This window comes from Phacochoerus africanus, chromosome 7 (assembly GCF_016906955.1).
Source record: "Phacochoerus africanus isolate WHEZ1 chromosome 7, ROS_Pafr_v1, whole genome shotgun sequence".
In the NCBI taxonomy this organism is placed as follows: Eukaryota; Metazoa; Chordata; class Mammalia; order Artiodactyla; family Suidae; genus Phacochoerus; species Phacochoerus africanus.
In genome coordinates, this window is record NC_062550.1 from 16,784,904 (window position 1) to 16,812,095 (window position 27,192).

Here is a 27,192-nt window from a genome sequence, read left to right on the forward strand (position 1 = left end):
ACTGTGGTTTAACTTGGAGGAAAAGAAAAAGGGAGAGAGAAAAAGTCTCATTCCCTAATATACATGAAGGGTCTGTCTTAAAATGATTAAATTTCTCTCTTCACCCACACTTGCCTCTTTCTCTCAAGTTTCGAGGGTGAGCCTTCTGTTTTTAATCCTTCTTGCATGTTCGAGGTTCTACATCGATCAATGATTCTCTGCCTCACACAGATAACCCCTCCCCAAACCACCCTCTGCTTTTCTAACCCTACTGGTTCCCCCCGCTTCTATCTATGGGTTCACCTATGTCTCCTCCATTAAAAATGAACAGAGAAAAGAAAAAGACTTCAACACACAAAATCACCCATCCTCTTTAAGCTACCAACATCTTTCCATCCCTTACTGCCAAACACTGAAACAAAAGATGGAGCATCACCTTCCGACTCGTAGTGTGTTTCCACTCTGAGTCCACTGGGACTCGCACCCCTCAGCTGAAACACTGTCCCCCAGTGACCATCACACCACATCCAGTGGCTTCTCTTCTCCCTTGAGATCAAGTGACCTCTTGGAACCATCAGCCATCTCTTCCCTTGGCTCAAGTTTGAAACCACAGGGTTATCCTCACCTCAGATTTCCCCTTCCTTTCTTTCCCCGTTCAGTCATTCAACACGTCTCACTGACGATGCTTCCAAGTGGCCCTTGAATGCATCAGCTCCTCTCCTTTCCTGCACCCTGTCTGCTGTCTGGCCCTCGCATGGCCTCAGCCCCCTGACCCTCTGCACCTCCACCCTTCCCCTACCTCATATGCCACTGCCTGGAAGCCAAAGCCCTAAAGCTCCAACACAGTTATGTAACTCTCCACCTTAAAAGTTCTAATGGCTCTTGAATGTGATGTAAAAATCAAGTACAATTGCTGGCTGGCCCGGCACCAAAGGCCCTTCCCAAGCCGGCTCCAGCCCATCAGCCTCCTCTTCCACCTCTGCCGAGTCTGTACCTCAGGCTCTGGGCAAACTGACTGACTTCCCAGCAGAGGCTCTCTTGCACCCGCGTGCCCCTCGTCACGCTCTTGCCCCTGCCCGTGCTGCCATTCTTCCCCTTCCCATGCACGCTCTTGCTCATGCTTCGGACCCGGACTAGCATTACATTTTGACTGTTTTTTGGCCACACCCAAAAAAGCATGTGGAAGTTCCCAGGCCAGGATCAAACCCGTGCCACAGCATTATCAACACCAGATCCTTAACCTCCAAGGCACCAGGGAACTTCTTGACCACTGTAATAACGAGCACTTAGCATCACCCTGTATTTTGGTCCCCAGCAGACAGTGACCAACTTTAGGGCAGAAATATCATTTTATTCATTCTTATATCCTGGCTTCTTGTCTACAGAAAACAGGCAAATAAATAGGAAAGGGGAGATATAATAAAAATCCCAAACCTTCCCTAGAGAACTGATTTTTCTTATATATTAAGGGAGTAATTATAGTATTTCTGAGTCTAAAACAACCATAATTCCCCGCTAAAAGACTTTTATGTGGTGTGTATAATACGTTGGTTGCCCTATTTGAAGCTCTGACTTTTTATCCGTGACATGAGTTTGGCCACTTCTTTTGATTTGGACTCGGTCTCTTTAGATTAAAAACAAAAACAAGAATTTTAAATCTTCATAATGAAAATTTAAATTGCCTTAATTTCAGAGCTCCTCTTCATTCATGGCACCACCTAATGTTATGGCCAAGGTTTATAAGTCTACAGCTTCTGCTTTTTAAAAAAAAAAAAAAAAAAGTCTTTGCTCTCTTCCTCTCTTGCTCTTTCTCTACCCACCGCCACATGCCCTGCTCCCACCCTGCCTGTCCGTGCCCATGTTTTCTCCGCACCTATCTCCTCTCTCTTGAAATAAACACTTAATTGCCTCACTAAAAAAAATAAATAAAAAATAAAGTCTTTGAACATACCTTCTGTGCAGGCAAAAATAAAAGTATAATAACTTTTTTATAACTGAATTTATTGTATTTTTCAAGGATCATTTAGTAGTAAAATTACATCTTTTTGGTTATAGATCCTACAAGGTATACATAGTCACCGAAAGCTTAGAGAATTCAGGGTTTTTAAAAGTAGCTAAAGCGCATCTCACTTCCTGGAGGCATTAATGCTGTCGACAAAATGTCCACAGAGGCATCACTACTAAACTGTCTCAGAAATTTCCATGCCTCTAAAAGACCAAGTTAGGAAATCCAGCTCTCCTTAAGAAGAAAGACGGAATTCATTCGCTAAACAGCATGTTCCCGGGACATACTATTAACTAGAGGGGACGTCTCTCAATGCCCGAGGGAGAAAAGACAAGAAGATAAATGACTACAACATAAGCCCAATATGATGTAGCACAAGAGAGGGCCAAGCTGCTGCACGAGTTTAGAAGAGAGAGACACCATACCCGGTAGAGATCCAGGAAGTTCTTCCTGTAAAGGATAAAACATAAGCCCAGAAGAATAGACAGAAGTGGGGGAAATGCCCTCACAAGCAGGGAGCAAAGCAAAGAACAAACAACAAAAACGAGGAGCCGGGACAGGAAACACGAGGTCAGTGTGAGCCCCTGAGAGTTGGCCCAGAGCAGGACTCCAGCTCACCTCTCAGTCCAGGACTGCGTTCACGCCCTGCCTGCACTGTTTCCTTCTACCTCATGCACAGTCGCTCGGCTAACGGCTGAAACGTGAAGGGCCCTCCTTTTCCCGAAGGATTCTGGGCAATGGAGACTAAGCAAAAGTTTGGAGCAGTGGTCCTAAAAGGGCAGGGGATTCATCTGGCAACAACATATAGAAATGGAGCGGGAGAGTGAAGGAAAGTCAGAGATGCTGCAGTAACAGGAAGAGTTAGGGATGGCGAACTCGTTGTTGCTAAATGCTTCCGTAATAAACCCGACCACTGTTAACCACGAGATGGAAGCAATCTAAACGGCTTCCTTTGCACCCATATGAAATGCTTAGTTAATTTTCCCCAAACTTGACAACCCTGTTCTAGTCTTCTCTGGATTCCTTTTGGCAATAATGATTTTGAAAAAAAAAGGTGGACTCTGTTTTTGACAACAGCTTTCAAGCCCCACCACTCCTTTGGCCCCACTCCTGTGCAGGACTTGAAGATGAGGAACTCCTGCATTTGTGCTGAGGGGGAAGACAGAGCCAGGCACTCCTCTGCGCATGCGCCAGAAGCCCTCATCCCAGCACCCCCACCTGCACCCCGACCACGATAAAAACCATAGCCACTCATCCCTTCCTTCACTCAAACTGAATGGACCCTCTGGGGAGCCCACCCTGCTCTCCCCAGAAAACCTCATTATACGAGGAAATACATCTTTTCCTACCCTCTTGGGGTGTATGTGGCACCATCAGTCCTGACATCCAAGGCCACAGGGGTGGGCGAGGCAGACGCTGATTCCATTCTCCGCGGAGTGACCACAAACACCCTTTTTGTTATCCTTGGGGTTCTATACCCCAGCTTTCTAGTGGCACTTTATTTTTCTTTTTTTCAGAACTATTGCTTTTTACCTTTTTGAAATTGAAGTATAGTTGGTTTACAATGTTTTGTTAGTTTCTGGTGTATAGCAAAGTAATTCAGTTTATATATATATATATACACATCATGTATGTATATTCTTTTTCATATTCTTTTCTATTATGGTTTACTATAGGATATAGAATATAGTTGCCTGTATCACACAAACACCTTTAAATAAAGAATTGCTACTTCCTTACTGTACCCAGATTGGAGGTGGGAAGATGCAAAAAAAGGGGCATGATGGAAACACCGAAAGAGTCCTGTGGTCTCAAGTTCAACTCAATACTGACTACCTTGAATGGTCATATACATTCACTCAAATATCTATCAACTTTAAAATGATTCAATGTGCGTTTGGTAAATGCCTGGCTCCAGGCTCCTCCCCAGAAGCCCTCATCCCAGCACCCCCACCTGCACCCCGACCACGATAAAAACCATAGCCACTCATCCCTTCCTTCACTCAAACTGAATGGACCCTCTGGGGAGCCCACCCTGCTCTCCCCAGAAAACCTCATTATACGAGGAAATACATCTTTTCCTACCCTCTTGGGGTGTATGTGGCACCGTCAGTCCTGACATCCAAGGCCAACTCTCAGAGGCTGCACAGCCACAGGAAACAGCTGCTTAATCCTCCCACAATCATTTGCTTGCAACTAGAAGAAATGTCTACACAAGTTGGGATGGAAGCACAATTACACATTTCCCTCTCAAAGTTCTGAACATGAGAGGGCAACTGAAAGGCTGAATGAAAAGTCACAAATAATTCCATTCTTCAAAAAGCACTTTAGTTATAAACCCAATAATAATCTTGATTTGTGCTCAGTGCAAAAAGTACTTCGATGTCTTTTCCGCCAAACCTACATATCTAAAGGTCATCACCATGAAAAGCATGGCTCCCTCAGAAAGAGTTTAGAAAATCATAATATTAAGTACTTACACATCTTTAGCTGCTCCTGCAGGGCCTAGAAAGAAAGAAAAAGCTTTCTATTATCTTGATAGTACTGCTACAAAAATCTTAAGCCAAATCAATACCCAACTAAAATAATATTCTAGAAGGGATGGGTTGAGAGTGATTTTTTTTTTTTTAAAGCTCATTGCAAAAAAAAAAACAGGAAAATAAAAAAAAAAAACAAGTGTAGAATTCCTTCTGCCCATTTTTAACAATTCCTATCAATTATAAGGTGTTGATTCTGAAGGGGATTTTACAGACCATCTAATCTCATCTCCTCATTTTATAGATAAGGGAAATGGACAGATTTGAGAAATAGGCGGTTCATGGCTTAGACAAGAAACTAAGCTGCTATCTCCATGGAATTGTTACAAGTCCACTACATACTAATCACAAAGGGAAGCAAGTCACAAGACAAAATGTGGTGTCCTAAATGAATTAGGGAGTCGCCAGGATGCAGGCGCAGCTCCAAAAAGAATAACAGACATTTCTAACTGTTCCTGCTTGCCACTGAGCCCTCTCATTGCTGCTTCCCACTCACATGCCAAAAACCCATCTCTTGTGGAGCCCATTCCCATCATTTATCAGATTCACTGCCCACAACACAGTTCCATCTCTACTTCCTCCCCCTAATAGCCTTTTTGGAACAACACAGACCTTGGTTCCAACTTTACAAGCATCATGATATTAAATATCCTTTCACCTCTTAAAACCTCACTTCCCCCTTGTGTCAAATGAGGAATATAACAGTACTTTCTCAAAGGTTACTAAGCTTTTTATTAAGTTTTTTTTAAAGATATCAAAATAGCAATGACATGTTTCAAAGAAATTGACTAATCCTAAATAATCCTAAAATTTCTCTGGATCCACAGTAGACCCTGCATCACCAAAGCAATCTTGAGAAACAAACCTGGAAGCATCATGCTCCTTGATTTCAAACTATATGACAAAGCTATAGTAATCAAAACAGTATGTTACTGGTGCAAAAAAAAAAAAAAAGACACACGAGATCAATGAAACAGAATACAGAACCCAGAAGAATAAACCCACGCATATATGGCCAATTAATTTACAACAAAGGAGGCAAGACTATACAATGGGGAAAGGGCAGTTTCTTCAATATATGGTGTTGGGAAAGCTGAATAGTCATATGAAAAAGAATGAAACTGAGAGGTCCCATCGTGGCGCAGTGGTTAACGAATCCGACTAGGAACCATGAGGTTGCGGGTTCGGTCCCTGCCCTTGCTCAGGGGGTTAACGATCCGGCGTTGCTGTGAGCTGTGATGTAGGTCACAGACGCAGCTTGGATCCTGCGTTGCTGTGGCTCTGGTGTAGGCCGGTGGCTACAGCTCCGATCCAACCCTTAGCCTGGGAACCTCCATATGCCGTGGAAGTGGCCCTAGAAAAGGCAAAAAGACCCCCAAAAAAAAAAAGAAACTGAACCATCTTATACCACAAACAAAAATTAACTCAAAGTGGATTAAAGTCTTGAATGTAAGACCCAAGACCATAAAACTCCTAGAAGGAAAACATAGGTATTAAATATCTGACATCAGTCTTGGCAATTAAAAGTTTGCATCTGGTTGCAAAAGGAGAAAAAAAAGGCAGTGGGAATACATCAAAAAAAAAAAAAAAACCCTTCTGCACAGCAAAGAAAACCATCAAAAAATGAAAAATCTATTGAGTGGGAGAAAATATTCTTAAATCATATATTTGATGAGGGGTTAATATCCTAAACATATAAAGAAATCAGACTCCATAGGGAAAGGAAGAAAGAAATCTGATTTTCAAATGGGCAAAGGATCCGAATAAACCTTTTTTCCAAAGACCTACATATGGCCAAAGGCACAACAGCACTAATCATCAGAGAAACGGAAGACAAAAACCATAAAATCAGCTCATACCTGTTAGAATGGTTATTATTAAAGGCAATAAATAAGAGGTGCTGGCAAGTGACATGGATAAACGGGGACACCAGAGCACACTGTTAGTGGGAATGCAAATTGGGGAAGCTATTATGGAGCACAGTATGAAGATTCCTCAAAAAATTAAAAATAGAACTACCTCATGATCCAGAAATTCCATTCCTGGGTATTTATCCAAAGAAAACAAAAAAAAAACTAATTCAAAAAGATACATACACCCCTATGTCACTGCAGCATTATTCACAATAGCCAAAACTGTCAACAACCTAAGTCACTCGATGAATCGATAAAGAAGATGGGAGTTACACACAGATATCTAAGAGCACAGAATAACAGAATTCTCCTCAGCCATTAAAAAAGAATGAGGAGTTCCCGCTGTGGTGCAGTGGGTTAAGGATCCAACTACTGTGGCTTGGGTTGCTGCAGAGAAACAGGTTCAATCCCTGGCCCAGAGCAGTGGGTCAAGGATCTGGCTTTGCCAGAGCTGTGACAGATCACAGCCGCAGCTTGGGTTCGATCCCTGGACCAGGCAATGTCCATAGGCTGCTGGTGCAGCCAAAAGAAAGAAGGAACATTGTGCCATTGGCAACAACATGGATGGACCTTGGGAGAATGATGCCAAGTAAAATAAGTCAGACAGAGAAAGACAAACACCGAGTGGTGTGGTTTCATGCATATGTGGAATCTGAAAAACAAAACGAATGAAAACATAAAAAGCATAGATAACAGAGAAAGAAGTGGTGGTTGCCAGAGGGACAGGGGTTTAGGGAATGGGCAGAACAAGTGCAGGTGGCCCAGAGGTAGAAACTTCCAGTTCTACAGTAAATAGGCCATGAGGATGCCATGTAGAGCCCAGGGTCTCTACTCGGCAACACTGTAGAGCACACTTAAGAGATGCCAAGACAGCAAATCCTAAAAGTCACCTGCATATGGGGACAGACGGTAACTAGACGCACTGTGGTGATCATGTCACTATAGATAGAATTATGTTATAAACCTGAAACCAAAATCATATGTCAGTTATATTTTAGTAAAAAAAAATTTTAATAAATGGTAAAGGTGATGAAAAGATACAAACAGCAAAATCTGGCACATAAAAATAGCTGTTAGTATTAGCAGTTACATTTTCCTTAACGTCTCACTTTCCCTATCTATGAAATGGGATTTAACTTCAGCCAGTCACAGAGCTGTGAAGATAAAGGAAAATGTGCTATGAAATAAGCAACAAAGTCTGCAGGAAAAGGAATGGCCAAAACTTACCCTATAAGAACTACGGTTTAGGGTTAAGAACTATACCCTAGGGATATTCACTTAGGCTCTGGAATACTGCACACTCAAAAGAGCATAAAATAATCAAAACTATGTCTCAAATTCTTATAAGATGTTGATCAAACCTGAACTTTGTAACAAACGTTAAGGGTCTTTACTCAGGGAAGAGTAATATTTCTGTTCTACACTACCGTTAAAATTTCAAAGCAGTTTTTATTTCTATAATCTGAGATCATGAAAGCAAAAATTCTAAAACTTAAAATTTAAAATCTTATAATAGTGGAGTGTTTTGACAGGAAACAATAAAAGATTACTGCCACCAAAACCCCACAAAAATGAATGTTTTATTGCGAGTTAAAACAAGCATGAGAATCTGGAAGAAAGTCTAGAAAGAAAATAAATATCCTCATGTTCGTATCTGCATGGAAAAGGAGGGGGGAAGGCTTGGGGGGTTGCTGTGTGCAGGGGAGGGGAGGGGGAGAGGAGGGGAGGGCCGGAGGTCTTGAGAACTGATTCGGTGACATCAGAGAGAAGAACTGATGATAATGTGAGGGCCGCCGGTGCGGGGCCTCTGGAGACGGAGGGCCATCTAGCACAAGCCATTGGGAAGGCAGAGCAGACAGAAGCCAGCCCACTGCAGCTCAGGGACAGCATGGCGGCAGGGTGGCAGGGAAAGCAGAGGACCCAAGGGAATTCCACCCCAAGTCTAAAGCCACTAGATGCCTCTGCTTCAGCTCCTCAAAGGCGGCTGAGAAAGACACGTGCATGAAAGTGGTTTCACAACAGGCCCGCCTTGTCTCCTTGGTACTTATTTTAACCAGCCCCCAGGAAGCCTGCATCCTCTTCACCTTGATGGCACCAGGCCCTGGACCCCCTCGGGGCCCCTTGCCTGCTGGCTTCACCACCTAACACCCCAGCAGGCCCAAGGCCGATGCCTGGTGTCACCTTCCACAAGGAAGTCAGCACATCATTTCCTCTGTTCGCTAATGTCCCTCGTTTAAAGGGCACCTGCTACTGAGAACCTGCGAGGGTGAGAACTGGGCCAAGAAATCCAACACTTGACATCAAGTACATACATGTGATTGGAACATGCGCTCCGTTTTTAAGGGAAGAAAACAGGCCTCTTAGAAGCGAGGAAACGTGGGATAAATGATAAGCTTATAACCAGGGCAGGCAGAACACAGCTCCCCAACTCACAGCTACTCAGAGAAAAACAAAAAAATTCTGTAATTGTTGAAACCCTCAGCAAATCTCTCTCAATATCTAGGTATGTGAACATGAAATACCTTGTCCTGCAAAAGTATAAAATCGTAAGATGATTAGAAACAGGAGAGGCAGAGCTTCCTTGCCTGCCCGCTTGCATCTCTCACAAGCGTCCTAGCCTAATACATCTGTTTCTTACCTATCAGAAGAAAAAAAAAAAAATAGAAAAATCATGACTACCCTCACCGCAACTTTTCAATCACGCGACACCCGTAATCGGTATTGATGATAATTAACCAGATGGCGAGATCTACTCGAGATCATTTCCGCAAAAGAGACGTGCACTAGAATGATTGGGATAACGGCAAAATCCCGTCTGCTTTATGCCGTGTCTATGGTCCATGTGATTCATCATTTATGAAGCAGATAGTTACGGTGATGGATCTACTTCTTTCTTAGGCCCCCGAAACAGGGCGTTTATCCCTGTTCGTACCACTTCATCTCCTGCCAGGATGACTCCCGACTGTTTAAACAGAGCCGAGGTGCACTAATAGCAGGGCCTCAGGAGAAACTGAGCTGGAGAGAAAGTAACAATGGCTCTGATGGGATAGAAGCACCGCAAAATATATAGACCATTAGAATTTCTGCAGCTCAAAATATTTCATGACTATTTCCCAACATTGTACAGTGATAAACATAATTTTCAATTTCTCCCTGAAAAAGAGAAGGGATGGCGGGGGAGAGGTCTGCTCTCAGAAAAGGCATCATACACAGTTCCAGTGACACACTGAACACGGCTTGGGTATGTAAGGAACATTTCCTTCTGAATGTCACCGTCGTCTCCAACACTCAAAGACTGCTGCTGTTCACAATCCCACTTCATTTCACCAGGGTTATTTATACCTTTGACTTGGGTCAAAAGACTTTAAAAGTTGATTCACGAGTCCCAAAGTCCAAAGCCTCGGTCACTGAAATGCACAGCAAACCCAACAGCGTCAAACATTTAAAACACTTAATCTGATAGTGAGGACTCACAGAAAGACATCTGGTCTTTATTCCCCACCCGGGGCACAGAGTTTCTAAAGCCCTTGGAATTTCCTGAGTGATAAGGACGATAGGAGCCTCTCTTGTCCTAATGAGGGGACTCTTGCCAAGACCCCAGAGGGCTTCAGGACTGGGGCTAGTCTCTGGAAAGGCCAAGCCTGGATTAGGAGCTGGGAACTTTCAGCCCCATTCCCTGTCCTCCTATGCAATGAAACCTCCATAAAAACCCTCAAAGGACAGGATTCAGAGAACTTCCGAGTTAGGGAACACATCCTTGTGGCAGGAGGGGTGTGTACCCCAACTCCCTGGGGAGCAAAGACTCTAGTGCTTAGACACTGAGCAGGCTCTTGGACCTCTCCAGCTTATTATGGGTCCTTCATAATAATTACTGGTCCTTAAACCAATAAGGGAAGGGCCTTCCTGAATTCTGTGAGCCATCCTAGCAAATAATCAAATCTGAAGGGGGAGGGCCTGTGGGAACCCCCACAAGTGCTGCCAAGTCAGCGAGAAATGCAAGTAACCTGGAGACTTGTAACTGGCATCTGACCATCCCGCCCCCGGGAAGCCCTGAAGCCCACGGGGACTGACACTAACTCCGAACCGAACTGGGCTGTAGGAGAGCCCAGTTGCTCTGGGAGAATTAGAGAACCAGATGGTACCAGAAGGAAAGGGAAAACATCTCAGACAGTCTTCCCGTTTTATAAAAATTGGGTAGCCTAGTAAGTAACTGAGGTTCTGAAGCACCTTGAAATGTCTTCTGAATCACACCAAGATTAAACTGTGCTGTTATCTGTTCAGCAAATAATTATTTATACTCAAGGGATACTATTTTTTTTTTTTTGTCTTTTGTTGTTGTTATTGCTGTTGGCGTTGCTATTTCTTGGGCCGCTCCCTCGGCATATGGAGGTTCCCAGGCTAGGGGTTGAATCGGAGCTGTAGCCCCCGGCCTACGCCAGAGCCACAGCAACGCGGGATCCGAGCCTCGTCTGCAACCTACACCACAGCTCACGGCAACGCCGGATCGTTAACCCACTGAGCAAGGGCAGGGACCGAACCCGCAACCTCATGGTTCCTAGTCGGATTCGTTAACCACTGCGCCACGACGGGAACTTCAGGGATACTTTTTAAACTACATTTTCCGATGTTCTAATTTTACCCCATCCCCAGAACAAGTACAGGAAGGCCTCTGTATTAGCTTCGTAGGACTGCTGTACCAAATCATCACGAGCCAAGTGGCTTAAAACTCCAGAAATATGTGCTCTCAGGCTTCTGGAGCCCAGAAGTACAAAATCAAGGTGTCACTAGGTCCACACTCCCTACCGAGGCTCTGGGGAAGCACCTATCCCAGCCTCTCTCAGCATCTGCGGACACCGAGCCGCCCTTGGCAGGCTCGGGCTCTCTGCGCTCACATCACCTCCTCTTGGTATCCGTCTTTTCCGCATCTGTCTCTTGTAAGGACACCGAACATTGGGTTTAGGGCCTACCCAGATAAGCAAGGACCTTTTCCTCACCTCAAAATCCTTCTCTGGGAGTTCCCATCGTGGCGCAGTGGTTAACGAATCCGACTAGGAACCATGAGGTTGCAGGTTCGGTCCCTGCCCTTGCTCAGTGGGTTAACGATCTGGCGTTGCCGTGAGCTGTGGTGTAGGTTGCAGACGCGGCTCGGATCCCGCGTTGCTGTGGCTCTGGCGTAGGCCGGTGGCTACAGCTCCGATTCAACCCCTAGCCTGGGAACCTCCATATGCCGAGGGAGCGGCCCAAGAAATAGCAACAATAACAACAATAACAACAACAACAACAACAAAATCCTTCTCTGCATTCTATCTGCAAAGACCCCTTTGCCAAACAAGAGAACATTCACACCCTTCAGGGATTAGGATGCGAACCCATCTCTGCACAGGTCACTGTTCAACCCAACACACTTTCTCGGCCCTGGCCCTCCCCCGCCCCCAAACACAGGCGTTCCCTTTTGAAAAGAAATACAGAGCCAAATGAACAGCTACGGAGAATGCATCTAACATGACACAGCATACGTTCTACAGACAAACGTTCCTTCCCAGTGCATGATAAAAGCAAGCCAGCTGCAAGATCCTACATTGGTTCACAGATACTGAGTAGGTACTTAGAACACCGTGGTTCCTATAGACAGATGTTTCTTTGCGATCTAATCAGTCTTAGATGTTAAAAAGATTGAGCTGTACTGCCTGGTGTGTTTTCAAAATCGTTTGGAGTCATATATTTATTGTTACGAGTTTCCTCACACATTCCAAATTCTAACATAAAGGAAATACTTACCTCTTTCAAAAGGAAGATCACATATATTGTTACGTTTGAAAAAAAGTCTGTGAGTGCCTTTTCATCACTGTTCTCTATGCACTCGACAGAGTTTATGTAACATACTGGAACTATCCACAAGTAAGCGAATTCCTAAATTACATTTTAAATTGTATCTCTTTGTTCAGACTGAGTCGTGATAACTTAAACACACACACACATACACACACACACCCCAAAACCAAAATGATGTACATGAATTTCCACCAGGTACTAAAGATTGACAAATCACTCCTCTTTCAGCAATAAGTGATTAGAAATAGAAACGATTATGGCTCTTATGGGAAATAATAAAAGTACGCAGGAACGGTTTCCTTTTTATTTGGTGTATAAAAGAAAAACATGCCTCTGAGAACTGTATAAACAAACTACAGAAAAATAAACAAAATACCCTGTACTATTGACAGCTTGCTATGTCCCTCCTCTGACCAATGATAGCTCTACAACTCTGGCATAGTCGCGACTTGGCCAAAATAAGCAGAAAAACAGCTTTCGTTTAGCTTATTGAAAAATAAACATTGCTTTAGATAATCAGAGAGCAATTCATAAGTCATTTCTCCAATAATGGAGGAAAAATTCAGGTTAATGTGTCCTAGAAATATACACCCGAAGTTAACACCACTTAGAAATTTATAACATAGGACTCGGTATTTTCATAGATCAGGCACCAAAGTTATTATTGACTTCTATTCCTCGGGCTGTACTTTACGTCCCCGTCCCCGTTTCTTACTTATCTTAGAGTTGGTAGCTTGTACCTCCTAATCCCCTTCATCTCTTTCACCCACAACCCCCACCCGCACCCCTTGGCAACTGCCAGTTTCTTCTGTGTTTCTGTGGGTCTGTTTCCCTCTTGTTACAGCTATTCATTTGTTTCATCTTGCAGATTCTGAATAGAAGGGGTAACACACAGTCTCTGTCTTGCTCTGTGGGACCTATTCCACCGAGCAAAATATCCGCTAGGTCCAATCCATGCTGTCCCAAATAAAATTCCTTTAAGGAACGTGGACGTGCTTACAGAAAATCTGTTGACAGACAGGTTGTCCCTGTGGAGTAGCTATGCTGTCAGCAGATAAAAATTCACACACAAAAGCAGGCACAGAAGTAGACATAAGGTAGCGCATTGACATTTAGCTGCTCTCATTTAAGCCATGTCTATACTGAGCCATGTCTGCCCAGTGGCTCATGGCAGAACTGAATAATTCACGCGGGTCGCCTCTGCAAACCATTCACGCACCAGCAGTTCTGCGGAGCTGGAACGAGTGCACCTCCCGATGCTGTGGCATCCCTGAGAACTGTCTGAGCAGAGGTGTTTCCACACCTGCAGTCAACAACAGCACGGCAAACGTGCCACAGCCAAGACCACGTGGATCACCTGCATCCTCCCGCCTTCCCTGTAGCAGAAGCAGCATCTCCTTGAACAGCTTGGGTCCATTTCTGATGTCTCCCTCCTCCTTCCTCCCTCACATGTAGCCCATCCTCGGCTCCGCTGGCTTCCAGGGGGTCCCTGACCTCGGTGCCTCCATCACTCGCCAACACCCCTCTCACTTCACTGACCGCCCCCCATCAGCAGAACTTCCATAGTACCAAACCATTTAGAAATGTAGCTTAAGGCTGGACCATAGTCAGCTACATCAAAAGAAGAGAATGCGATTATCTAATTGAGGGTAAGGAGATAACCTAAGTAATTGGACCCCAAAGAATTACGGTAGCTCCCCGAGTACGCTGGTAAAAGGATAAATAACTGTTCGATTCCTCTTCCCTGCCTCCTCAGACTATTATTACATAAATAACAGAAGAACTATTACAGAAACATTCTAATAATAAACTGCCCACAAAGTTATGATCAGATAGCTGCCAGTTACATATCTCAGGGAGAAAAACAACCCACCAATTCAATCAACTACCATAAGCAGAACACTTCTGAAATGACTCTGCTGCTGCAAAGAATTTCTACAGCCTCAGCCTGTGCTGAAAATAGGCTCTGATAGATACGCACAACCATGCAAACTCAGAGACTTTCTGGTTCACATAAAAGGAGAATCTCGGGTTTACACGGCAGACCCAACAAGCTACGTGAATGACTGTCTGTGGGGAACACCTGGGGAGCATCGGCTCCGGCACAGGGGTGCTCATGTATCAGCCCAGTTAGGGATTCTCTTCGAGGGAAAACAAGGAAGGGCACAGACAATCTGACTGCTATTGAGAGAGACAGAGACAGCGAGAGAAAGAGGGAGACAGGTGAGAGTGGAGATCAGAGAGAGAGAAAGCAAAAGCTCCCTGCCCTGTATGTAGCAGAGGCTTTAATCCAGATGGTTCTCTCCAGTTTAGGGTCTAGACTCAACACTCTGCCAGAGAAATGCACTGAATCTTCACTGAGTGGAAAATACAGGAAGTCCACGTATACAGTTCACATTCCAGATCACATTCCTCTATTGAGAGTGATCTTACAAAAGCACTAGGATGGGGGGTGCACGCCTGCGTCACCCAAACGGTTCTCAGGCCCCCATCTAACGGGTAGGGTAGCTCGACTCCTCCCCAAAGACTTTTCTGGTTAAATGTGCACCTTGTTCAACAGCTCCTGGGCATTGGATGTTAGGGATATATTGTATTCTGCTTCGCACTGCTTCTCAAATGCTTCTTCTTCCTGCCTAAACAGTCAGCTTCTCAAGAGAGGGAAAGTTCGATTTCCTTCTACAGTCACCCACTGCTGGCTGTCCCTACCCTTGCCCGGAAACGTCCTGAGAGGGGACACAGCTTGGCACACAGAGGGGGACTGTGTACAAGCTGCCAGGTAGAAATCTACGATACGGGAAACTGAACCTGCATTACCCAGGATCTGAGTGATCTGATTCCTTCTGGCTGTTTGACCATTCTGCTGCATTTCAGTTTCTCCCCACAGTGGACATACAGAATCAAATTTACTCAAGTACACTACTAAATATCCATTTGTCGTATAAACTAATTCCACCAGGCAAAAGCCAAGAAAGGCAGCTGTCCAGGGAGCTCAGGAAAAAAGAGAAATAATTATGTGGTTTTAGCTAAATGACTTAGGGAGTAAAACAGGGTGTCTAATGGAGCGTCTACACTAGGGGGTCTTTATTATAAGATGCTAAGGCATCCTTTGAGAGTAGATTTGCTGTGTTCGTATAGAAAAAGAATCAGGGAAAAACCTCTACATGATAATATTCCATTACGATACATAATGACAATACAGAGTGCTTTCACCCTGTAGCTCAAATAAGTGAAATGAGATGCCCACAATAACACAACCAACATGGTGCCAATGTCAAGCTTGAGCCTCCCTCTCCAGGCTCAAGCTCAGCACCCCGCCTGCCATCTTTCTCTATACATTGTCTCTGCCGAAAAACGTAAACATGACTGTTGAATGGTAGGACTCGGACATTTGGGGAGTCAGTCATGATAATTACCCGGAGGATGGGGACAACATCTCTGTAATCCATTTCATTCCTCTTGGGCTCAGTTAACACACATCTGCAGCTTGGGCAACGGTGTAGTTGATGCTGCTGCCAAAGGTCACGACGGAAAGGGATTTAAGTACCTTTGCACTGGGGCTCAGTGTTCTTAACCCCATCTCTCCTCCCCATGCATTTCCTTTCTGAAACTGCAGTCCTACCACCGGCTGCGGGAAAATTTCAAAATAACAACGACCCAAACCCCCAACTAGGCCAGCTGGACTCACCCACCAGCAGAAAAATGTTTGGGGAGTGACTTCTCAGACAAGGGCAGAGCCATCAAAGAGGTGAGGCAATAACGCCTTCGTGTTTTTACAGTCTGCACTTGCTCTCTCGCTCTTCTCTGAACACAAAAGTAATTTTTAGCAAAGAGCGAGCTTGGGGAGGGAACAGCACGCTCTGAGAGAAGCTGCCCTTCAGGAACAAAAGCGAGGCTACTCATCAGGAAAACATGCACTCAGCGTGGTTCTTGCTGTACAACTGCACCTCCCTTTATATAATAAGGGATGTGCCGGGCGGTGGAGGCGAGGAAGGTCAACCAAATGTTTGTAAAGAGAATCGTATTTTTGCCTTTCCTTACAGGACCAATGCATCATTCCTAACGCGATCTTGGCATCATTCTGGTTTAGCAATGGTACTCCGTCCTCTATCCCCAAACCTGACAAGCAGTTCATTCATCAATAAAAATGTCCATGAGCTGAATTAGCTCTGCGGTGAAGGAAACCTGTTACAAATCCTTCCTCTGATGCTTTCTGTAAGGAGGCTCATTGTTCTGAACCTTTTTAAAGGTAGGGTGCACGGGCAGCGGAAGGCAGAGGACCACGGTGCACGTGAGATTGGGAGAGAGACACCTGACCCTTGAACAACGCGAGAGTTAAGGGCACCAACCCTTGGAGTCTAACTTAGGGTCAGCCCTCCACCTCTGCAGTTCCACACCCTGGGATTCAAATGACTGGAGACTGGATAGTACTAGAGCACTTACTATGGGGGGGCGGGGGGAAATCCGTGTATAAGTGGACCCGAGCAGTTCACACTGGTGTTGTTCCCCTGGTGCAGGATGTGGCCTTGACATTGTTCCAGGTCTCATGCTGAGCCCTGTGGACACTCTCAAGTCAGAACCCTGTCCTTGCCCTAAGACACTAAGCTAACTAACCTCTGTGTCACTGTTACGGGAATTGAAAAGATGTGTTGCCCAGTGGCTCTCTGCCTATCACAAGGACGAGAGTTTAATTCGAGATGGTAAAGATTACCTGTAAGAGATGAACCTTTCAATGAATCATGACCTGGGTTCATTCCCTGCTCTAGGACTAGAATCCCCCAGAAAGTGCCCTCTTTTCAAATACTCCGTTTGCACAGTCACTGACAGCCAAAAAGGAACGACCAACTTGGCCAGTGACAGCAGAGTTCTATACCTGATCCCATAGGTGACCATCAAAATAAACTTTAAAATAAATGAAAAAGGCTTGAGTTTTAAGCTACGTCTTCCACAAGGTCTGGGTTAAGGGAAGTGACAGGCCCAAGGTCACAAAGTCCTTGGCAGGGCATCCACACCCGCCTAGGAAATACTGCAGCATCAGAGCACTGTTCCCATTTGCTGGCTGGAATAGGAGGGTGGCATCTGATTGATCTCAATTGGAGGAGATATGGAGATACAGCTCTTTATCCAAAAGACCAAAATAGGTCAGCAGATACTACTCAAAACAGATCCAAACTCTCAAATCAGTAGACACTGGCTGGGTGAAAGAGAAGGCTTGAGTTCTAAGTCATCTGACACCAAGCATGGCTGACTGGGGGAATCTGGAGGACTTCCCCTGCCAATCATCAAAATGAAGTGGTATAAAAAGTTTCAATATTTTTTAAACGAAAAATATAGCAACAGATCATTGCTAATATTAAAAAGCCCTGTCACACGTATTATTCTAAGGCAGCCTCAACACTGCAGCTTCTCAGGGAAACCCTACAAGCAGCCCAACATCAAGACAGACTCAATGAATTTTTAGAGCTCTGTTTGCATTTCTCTTCAACCCCACTAGCAAGCCTCCCCACCAAAAAAAAAAAAAAAAGTCCTGAAAGCTCTGCTGCACTTTTCCAGGTACAGCCTCTGGGTTCCGAGGGGCTGGGGGCGAGGCCTGGGGGAGCGAGTGTGGGAGGGAGGGAGAGGACACAGGCCACGACTAGGAATCCTCTCTTCCAGGGGAGTGCCGGGTCTACCCGCTGCAGGGGAGCCCGGCCGCCAGGGCTCCCCGCACGCCCTCCCTCCTTCCCTCCCTCAGCAGGATCGCCCTGCGGGCATTCCCATCCGGGCCGTGATCGCCCCCACACGGAGGGAAATGCCAACCTTTAGGTCTTTGCAAAACCAGGCGGTCGGCTCCTGTCCCGAAAAGAGGGACGAAGCGAGGGGGCTGGATGCTCTCCCTGCTCCGGGTCCCTGCACCTTTCCTTCCAGCCTCCTCTCTCCTGGCCTCTCCCGCAGGGACGGCCCGCCCCGCAGGGCTCCCCACCGCCCCCGAGTCGCAGTCCCGGGGCCCCAGCCACCCGCCTGCCTCTCTCACCTTGGCTCGCGCCCGCGCTGGTGGCAGTGGAATTCCCGCAGCCCATCGCGCCTCTGGCCAGGGAAGCTGCTCTCAGGAGCTGGCAGCCGCAGATCCTGGGGGCGGAGACGGAGACGGAGACGGAGGGTGGCGCGCCTGGAGCGCGAGGCCGGCGAGGGGCGTGTGGGACCCGGGACGCACGGGGACCGCCCCCTCCCGCCGCAGACCCGGGGAGACCTGGGCAGGGCCAAACAGGGCGGGGCCGGGCGGAAACCGCTGGGCACCCCTTGCCCCTGCCCCACCTCGCCCCGCCCGCCCAGCTCTGCTCCCGGGTTCCGGACCCTACCAGACCCCACCAGACCCACCCGTCACCTCGGCAACCGCGGCGCCGGCCAATCCGCAGCCTTCTGAGATCTCCCTGGCTGAGCATTGGTCGTCGTTAAGAGGGGGCGGGAGTTTAAAGAGGGTTTGGGGGCCGAGGGGCGTGGCCGACGCAGGGTGGAGGGTGAGCCAGGGTGGCAGAGGATGCCCACCTGCCCGCCCTCCACATCCTCTCTGCCTTTTCTTTTCTTTCCCCACTTCCCCTCCCCGCTCCAGGATGTGGGGGTGGGGGGGAGGAAGTGGCAGGGAACACCTGTTTTGAGCTCAATGGGTACCCAATAAATGTTGTAGACGGAAGCCAACACTGAGATCCATTTCTGCTGTAACAGAAAGCCAAGGCAGCTCTGTCCCCCCATCCAAACTGGCTAGGAACCAACATAAAATCTTCCCGGGTTGGTCATACTAACCTCTTTCACTTTAAATATCTGCCGTAATTGGATGACCTGGATCCAAAGTCTGAACACTGATTTAATGACAGAACTGTGAATTTACATGGCACCTTTCAGCCTAATGGTTAGACAACTATTACTGGAGTCAGACTGTGTGAAGTAAAATCCTTGCTCTGCCGCCTCAATAGCTGTGTGATCTCAGCAAAAGTACTTAACCCACAGGGTAGTTGTTATACTTATAAAACGGCAATAACTCAGACACATGCAAGGCACCTAACATAATGCCTGACCCTAAATAAATGGCAGCTCTTCTTTTTCTTAAATCTGTCAGGAGTAGGTGTTAATTCCCTGAAGGTAAGGACTATCTGATTTATCAAAATGTCCTCCTGGCTCATGGGACAGTCTCCATAAATGCTGTGTGAGATGAATTCTAGCCAGGAATTAAATCTCCATTTTAAATTCATTTACCATTTATAGAGAGTCTGGCCTGTGCCAAGCCCTTTGTTAAAATTAAGTTCCAGGAGTTCCTGTTGTGGCGCAGGGGAAACGATTCCGACTCGTATCCGTGAGGATCCGTGGGTTCAATCCCTGGCCTCAGTCAGTGGGTCAAGGATCCAGCATTGCCGTGAGCTGTGGTTTAGGTCACAGATGCGGCTTGCATCTGGTGTGGCTGTGGCGTAGGCCGGCAGCATAACTCCGATTTGACCCCTAGCCTGGGAACTTCCATTCGTCACAGGTGTGGCCCTAAAAAGCAAAAAACAAAAAGGAAATAAAGCTCCAGGGATTCAAACATGTGGGATACAGTCTAACCAGGCAGACAGATTATAAGCAAGTGAATCACAATAGAGCAAGGATGCTACCAGAGGGATAGAGGGAGCCCAGAGGGTGCTGGGATACTGGTTAAAAGACTTTACTAAAACTGTACAACTGTGTTTGGAGAAAACCTTGAACCAGAACCAAGGCCCTGCATGACTGAACTTGATCTTTGAGGCAATGGTGAGGATCGGGTAGTCCTATCACTCAGAATACAAAAGACACCCTAGACCCCATTTGAAAATTAGGTATACTTGGGCACATGCTGAGGTAATTAACTCTTGAGCAAGGATAGTGTGTTTTAGTTGTTTCACTTCTAGAAGCCCCTGCTTTTCTACCTTGGCCTCTACCACCTTGGTTCATTGGCTACCTCCATACAAATACAGAACTGGTGATGGAAAAAAGGGGGAAACTATCAAACAGCCGAAAGAAACACTCTTGCTTTTCTTCACTGTGTGACACTGGACCCCAGCCCTAGGGCCCTCGGAAGAAAAAGAAAACCAGACCCTGGCATCCAGAAAACGGCCTAACCCTCACAGGCAGGTCTTCATGTTCTCCTGTTAAAGACAGTTTCACAGAATATCAATACAGAGACAGCCCCTCAATAGCTATGTGGAAGGAAGGCCAAAAATAAGACCCCACGCCGTCGTCTTGTGTGAATATGACAAAAACAAAGTCCCTGACAAACCACAAAAACACCAAACATCATCCAATCCTGACCAAGATGAATGGTTGCAACTTTTTTGTATTATCAGTTATAGTTTTAGCATCATTCCAGAATTCCTGCCTTGTAGGTGAGATTCATTAAGAATATCCCATCATAGAATTGGGCTTTCTGACCACATCCAATCCAGGAAAGAAAAAAAACTTCCTTAAACCCCAATCAAAATTACCTAACTTGAACCCAGATCTTTAGTCCTTTCCAAAACACTCTTAGTGAGATGCCTTATAGTTCCCCTTGGTGTACATTCTCTGTCACTGCAATGAGCAATAAACCCAACTGTTCACCTCCCAGGATGCTTCTGGTGGTCTTTGCCTGGAGGACATCGAACCTTGTAAATAATATGTACTCTGCCTTATGAGGTTCCAGGATGTGCTATGTCTATTCTTGCAGCGAACGCTATCGAGTGTCTGGTTTGTGCCATCCACTTTTCTAATGCTTGAGATACAGCAGCGAACAAGGCACAGAGGGAAAATCTAATGAAAGGAGACAGATCCAAATCAAATCAAAGATAATTTCAGGTACTTGAAGTGCAATGGGAAAAATATAAAGCAGGGCACTGCAATAGGTGCCTAAGGCGAGAGGCTGAGGTGCTATGTCACGCTGGATGGTCAAGGAAGACCCCTCTGAGGAAGGGCTATTTGACTGAGGTCTGACGAGAAGAAATCAGAGATGCGAGAACAAGAGAGATCATTTCCAGGCAGAGGGAATGGGAAGTACAAAGAGTCCTGGGGCGGGAACATGCTGGGTGTGTCTCACCAAAAAAAAAAAAGGCCAGGATGGCCAGACTAGAGCAGAGATGGAGGGAGATAACGGAGGAGGTAACCAAATCACACTGGGTAGTGAGCTTTGAAAGCAGTTGAAATGCTATTCAAAGGGCAGTGCAAAACCATCTGATGACACAGACTATGAAAAGTTCCGAATAAAATGTCAGGCATACAGTAAGTGCTGCTTAAATGTCAGTCCTCTCCCTCATGCAGAGGGACAGTGAATCTGGTGTCTCCTTTTTAGGAATTTATTTTAATTTATAGACAATGGCTAGCTGCATTTGGATGCTTTCAAAAAACAATGAGTCTGAAGAAAATCATCAATGCGTGCCTCTTTTCCTGGCTCGTCAATTTTTTCTTTCTCTGTGCCGATTCATTTTTTTAAGATTTTTAGTTTGCCGTTATAGTTGATTTACAATGTTGTGTCAATTTGTGCTGTACACCAGAGTGACCCAGTCATATATACTTCTCACACTATCCTCCATCATGTTGCATCACAAGTGACAAGATATGGTTTCCTGTGCCACACAGCGGGAGCTCATTGCTTATCCACTCCAAAGGCAATAGTTTGCATCTATTAACCCCAAACACCCCATCCATCCCATTCCTTCCCCATCCCCCTCTCTCCGTGCCAGTTTAAATCACACCAGTTAGCTGTTGTTTTGCCACTCTTTAAACAAGAAATCATGCGGTGATTTCTTGGTGGGAGAAGAAGAAGGTGGGAGAAGAAGAAGGTGGGAGAAGACGTGTGTGACTGAAACACATCTGACAAGAAAAAGAAAGCCACATGTAAGCGAACACAGCGCGGTCCAGTCCGTCTCAGTTTTCATGGTTTGTCTTCCGTAAAGGACCTTCCACAAAACTGGACAGCCTGAGTCTGATTTTGGTCTTCCTCTTTTTCCTGTTGACAAGCTGCACGACGGCTGCCTCAGCTCTGAGTAGCTCAACCACACGTGACCATTCTCAGGAACACAGAGCAGGCTTTTCCCCCCTTTCGTGTCCCTTTTTAAAACCAGGAGGCACCCAAAACCCTTCCCGTTCCCATTTCATTGGCCAGAACAAGATCATGTGCCACTTCCTGATCCAAATATTGGGAAGGTGAATAGGATGGTTATAATTGGCTCTGGTAAGTTACAGTTTGCCCTGAGTCACAGAATAGACACCTGAACAGAACTGGGGCTCTGCTGGCAAAGAAAAGAGGGGTCTAAGAGCTGCTTGATCAGTAACTGTGACAGGTATTACAAATGGGCTCTAGTACCTAGTTGTCTCCTGGATTAGGTGTCCCACCCCCTTGAAGAGGGGCACACTGACATTCGACTAGGTTTGGCCAATGAAATGTGAGTAAAAGTGAAATATGACTTAGAGGCACTCTCAGTTCCTGGGAGAGGTACAAGAAACATAATGGGCAAAGTCTGAAAGATACAGGGGAGAAGAATCAGAAGCAGGCAGGGAGAGCTCTTCAGGCTCCATTGCAGGTGTGACCCCCCATGTGGGAAGTAAGAAGACGGATCTATAAGCAGCACCGGGTTAGGAAGCAGCTCAGGCTGTGATGCAGCTCTGAGAAAGTCTGAGCCAGCACCAACAGAGCTTCACAAGCAGATTGCTTGTAAAGGTAGCCCCATGCTGGGCAGAGAGGACCAGGTACTAGTAAGCTGCCCAGAGAGGTCTCGACCTCAGCTTGACCACAGCAGCAGATCCCAGAGGTGCCAAGAGCAGGGGACTGTCGCTCACTCCCTCACAGCAGGTTCTCTCTCGAAGGGAAATCTGAACAGCACATTTCCAAGCCTGTGGCACAAGAAGTTCTCGATTGCAACTGTTAGATTCTCCAGCTGCCAGAGCCCTGGAAGCTTGTGTGCAGGAGTTGCGTCCTGCATCAGCCTGGATCCCTAAGTCACTGCACCAGGCAGATCCACACCCACACTGAGCCTGCAGCATGAGCAAGAAACTTCTGTTATATTTAAGCCACTGAGATGTGAGGGTTGTCATAATATACCAACGGGTATATCATAACATACCACATCATACCAAATCAGCATAGCATTTCACAACATATCATAACACAGATACAGCAACCAAACCTGTGTTTAATACAATATACATTTTTCAAATGTATTGGCATAAAACTGACCACAGTATTTTCTTGTGGTGATTTTGATCTCATTTATATCCGTGGGTGTGTTGCCTTTTGCTGTCCCACAGTGTTTATTTGCAATTTTTCTTTTCTTGTTTAGTCTTTCTGTAGATTTGCCCATTTTATTGGTGTTTCAGAATTCACTTTTTTACCATTTACTTTTGTTTCGTTTACACTTCATTTATTTCCAGTCTTTATTACTTTCTTTCTAATCTTTCTGCAGCTACTAGGGAAAACAGTATAGAGGTTCCTCAGAAAAGTAAAAATAGAACTACCACATGATCCAGAAATTCCATTCCTGGGTATTTATCCAAAGAAAACAAAAAAACTAATTCAAAAAGATACATACACCCCTATGTTCACTGTAGCATTATTCACAATAGCCAAAATTGTCAACAACCTAAGTGTCCATCAATGGATGAATGGATGAAGATATGAGGTATATATATAGATTTGTATATATAAGAAGATAGAATAGATAATAAAAGAATGAGGCGTTCCCTCTATGGTGCAGTGGGTTAAGGATACAACTACTGTGGCTCCAGTCACCATGGAGGCTCAGGTTCAATCCCCAGCCCGGAGCAGTAGGTTAGGGGATCTCACTTTGCCAGAGCTGTGGCATAGGGCACAGCTGCATCTCAGATTCCATCCCTGGCCCAGGAACTTCCATATGATGCCAGTGTGGCCAAAAGGAAAAAAAAAAAATGAAATCTTGCCATTGGCAACAACATGGATGGACCTTGGGAGAATGATGCCAAGTAAAATAAGTCAGACAGAGAAAGACAAACACCGAGTGGTGTGGTTTCATGCATATGTGGAATCTGAAAAACAAAAAGAATGAAAACATAAAACAAAAATCGTAGATACAGAGAAAGAAGTGGTGGTTGCCAGAGGGACAGGGGTTTAGGGAATGGGCAGAACAAGTGCAGGTGGCCCAGAGGTAGAAACTTCCAGTTCTACAGTAAATAGGCCATGAGGATGCCATGTAGAGCCCAGGGTCTCTACTCAGCAACACTGTAGAGCACACTTAAGAGATGCCAAGACAGCAAATCCTAAAAGTCACCTGCATATGGGGACAGACGGTAACTAGATGCACTGTGGTGATCATGTCACTATAGATAGAATTATGTTATAAACCTGAAACCAAAATCATATGTCAGTTATATTTTAGTAAAAAAAAAATTTTAATAAATGGTAAAGGTGATGAAAAGATACAAACAGCAAAATCTGGCACATAAAGATAGCTAAGTTAGTATTAGCAGTTACATTTTCCTTAGCGTCTCACTTTCCCTATCTATGAAATGGGATTTAACTTCAGCCAGTCACAGAGCTGTGAAGATAAAGGAAAATGTGCTATGAAATAAGAAACCAAGTCTGCAGGAAAAGGAATGGCCAAAATCTTAAGAACTCTACCCTAGTGATATTCACTGAAGATCTGGAATACTGCACATTCAAAACGGAGCAGACAGTAATCAAGACGGTGTCTTAAATAAATTCTTTTAAGATGTTGACCAAACCTGCACATTGTAACAAACTTAATCTTTACTCAGGGAAGAGAAACATTTCTGTTCTACAACTACCATTAAAGTTATAGAAATAAAAACTGCTTTGAAATCTGAGATCATAAAAGCAAAAAAAGAAAAAATTCTAAAATTTAAAAATAATCTTAGGAGTTCCTTTCGTGGCTCAGCAGAAACAAGTCTGCCTAGTATCCGTGAGGACGCAGGTTCAGTCCCTGGCCTCACTCAATGGGTTAAGGATCTGGCATCGCCCTGAGCTGTGGTGTAGGTTGCAGAGGAGGCTCAGATCCTGCATTGCTGTGGCTGTGGTGTAGGCCGGTGGCTACAGCTCCCGATTCGACCCCTAGCTTGGAAACCTCCATTTGCCGTGGGTGCAGCCCTAAAACAAAAACAGTAACAGTAGAGTGTTTTTGACAGGAAAAAATAAATAAAGGATTACTGCCACCAAAACCCCACAAAAATGAATGTTTTATTGCAGAGTTAAAACAAGCATGAGAATCTGGAAGAAAGTCTAGAAAGAAAATAAATATCCTCATGTTCGTATCTGCATGGAAAAGGAGGGGGAAGGCTTGGGGGGTTGCTGTGTGCAGGGGAGGGGAGGGGGAAAGGAGGGGAGGGCCGGAGGTCTTGAGAACTGATTCGGTGACATCAGAGAGAAGAACTGATGATAATGTGAGGGCCGCCGGTGCGGGGCCTCTGGAGACGGAGGGCCATCTAGCACAAGCCATTGGGAAGGCAGAGCAGACAGAAGCCAGCCCACTGCAGCTCAGGGACAGCATGGCGGCAGGGTGGCAGGGAAAGCAGAGGACCCAAGGGAATTCCACCCCAAGTCTAAAGCCACTAGATGCCTCTGCTTCAGCTCCTCAAAGGCGGCTGAGAAAGACCAAGCACCGGACATGTGCGCGAAAGTGGTTTCACAACAGGCCCGCCTTGTCTCCTTGGTACTTATTTTAACCAGCCCCCAGGAAGCCTGCATCCTCTTCACCTTGATGGCACCAGGCCCTGGACCCCCTCGGGGCCCCTTGCCTGCTGGCTTCACCACCTAACACCCCAGCAGGCCCAAGGCCGATGCCTGGTGTCACCTTCCACAAGGAAGTCAGCACATCATTTCCTCTGTTCGCTAATGTCCCTCGTTTAAAGGGCACCTGCTACTGAGAACCTGCGAGGGTGAGAACTGGGCCAAGAAATCCAACACTTGACATCAAGTACATACATGTGATCGGAACATGCGCTCCGTTTTTAAGGGAAGAAAACAGGCCTCTTAGAAGCGAGGAAACGTGGGATAAATGATAAGCTTATAACCAGGGCAGGCAGAACACAGCTCCCCAACTCACAGCTACTCAGAGAAAAACAAAAAAATTCTGTAATTGTTGAAACCCTCAGCAAATCTCTCTCAATATCTAGGTATGTGAACATGAAATACCTTGTCCTGCAAAAGTATAAAATCGTAAGATGATTAGAAACAGGAGAGGCAGAGCTTCCTTGCCTGCCCGCTTGCATCTCTCACAAGCGTCCTAGCCTAATACATCTGTTTCTTACCTATCAGAAGAAAAAAAAAAAAATAGAAAAATCATGACTACCCTCACCGCAACTTTTCAATCACGCGACACCCGTAATCGGTATTGATGATAATTAACCAGATGGCGAGATCTACTCGAGATCATTTCCGCAAAAGAGACGTGCACTAGAATGATTGGGATAACGGCAAAATCCCGTCTGCTTTATGCCGTGTCTATGGCTCATGTGATTCATCATTTATGAAGCAGATAGTTACGGTGATGGATCTACTTCTTTCTTAGGCCCCCGAAACAGGGCGTTTATCCCTGTTCGTACCACTTCATCTCCTGCCAGGATGACTCCCGACTGTTTAAACAGAGCCGAGGTGCACTAATAGGAGGGCCTTTTGCTTTGGTCAAAAAATTTTAAAAGTTGATTGATGAGTCCCAAAGTCAAAGTCTCAGTCACGTAAAAGTGCATGGCACCCCGAACTGATTCAAACATTAATCTGATGGTGAGGATTCACAGAAAGGCATTTGGTCTTTATTCCCCACTCCTGGCACAGAGCTTCTAAAACCCTTGGAATTTCCTGAGTGATAGGGGTGAGAAGCCTCTTTCGTCCTAATGAGGGGACTCGTGCCAGGACCCCAGAGAGCTTCAGGACCGGGGCTGTGACGTGAACCCATCTTTTTACAGGTCACCATTCAACCCAATACAC

At 45.7% G+C, this 27,192-nt stretch overlaps 1 protein-coding gene across 1 annotated transcript in view; it reads right to left on the bottom strand.

Annotated features, from left to right (window-relative positions):
- C7H12orf75 (chromosome 7 C12orf75 homolog) overlaps positions 1 to 18,700 on the bottom strand; it is a 37,199-nt gene extending 18,499 nt beyond the window's left edge. The window contains exons 1-2 of the mRNA XM_047786488.1: positions 18,277 to 18,700; positions 4,465 to 4,489 (exon numbers count right to left, since the gene is read on the bottom strand). Of these exons, the coding sequence (XP_047642444.1) occupies positions 4,465 to 4,489; positions 18,277 to 18,685 (434 nt within the window). The 5' untranslated portion in view covers positions 18,686 to 18,700. The remainder of the gene's footprint in view (positions 1 to 4,464; positions 4,490 to 18,276) is intronic.
- Positions 18,701 to 27,192: the final 8,492 nt, after the last annotated feature.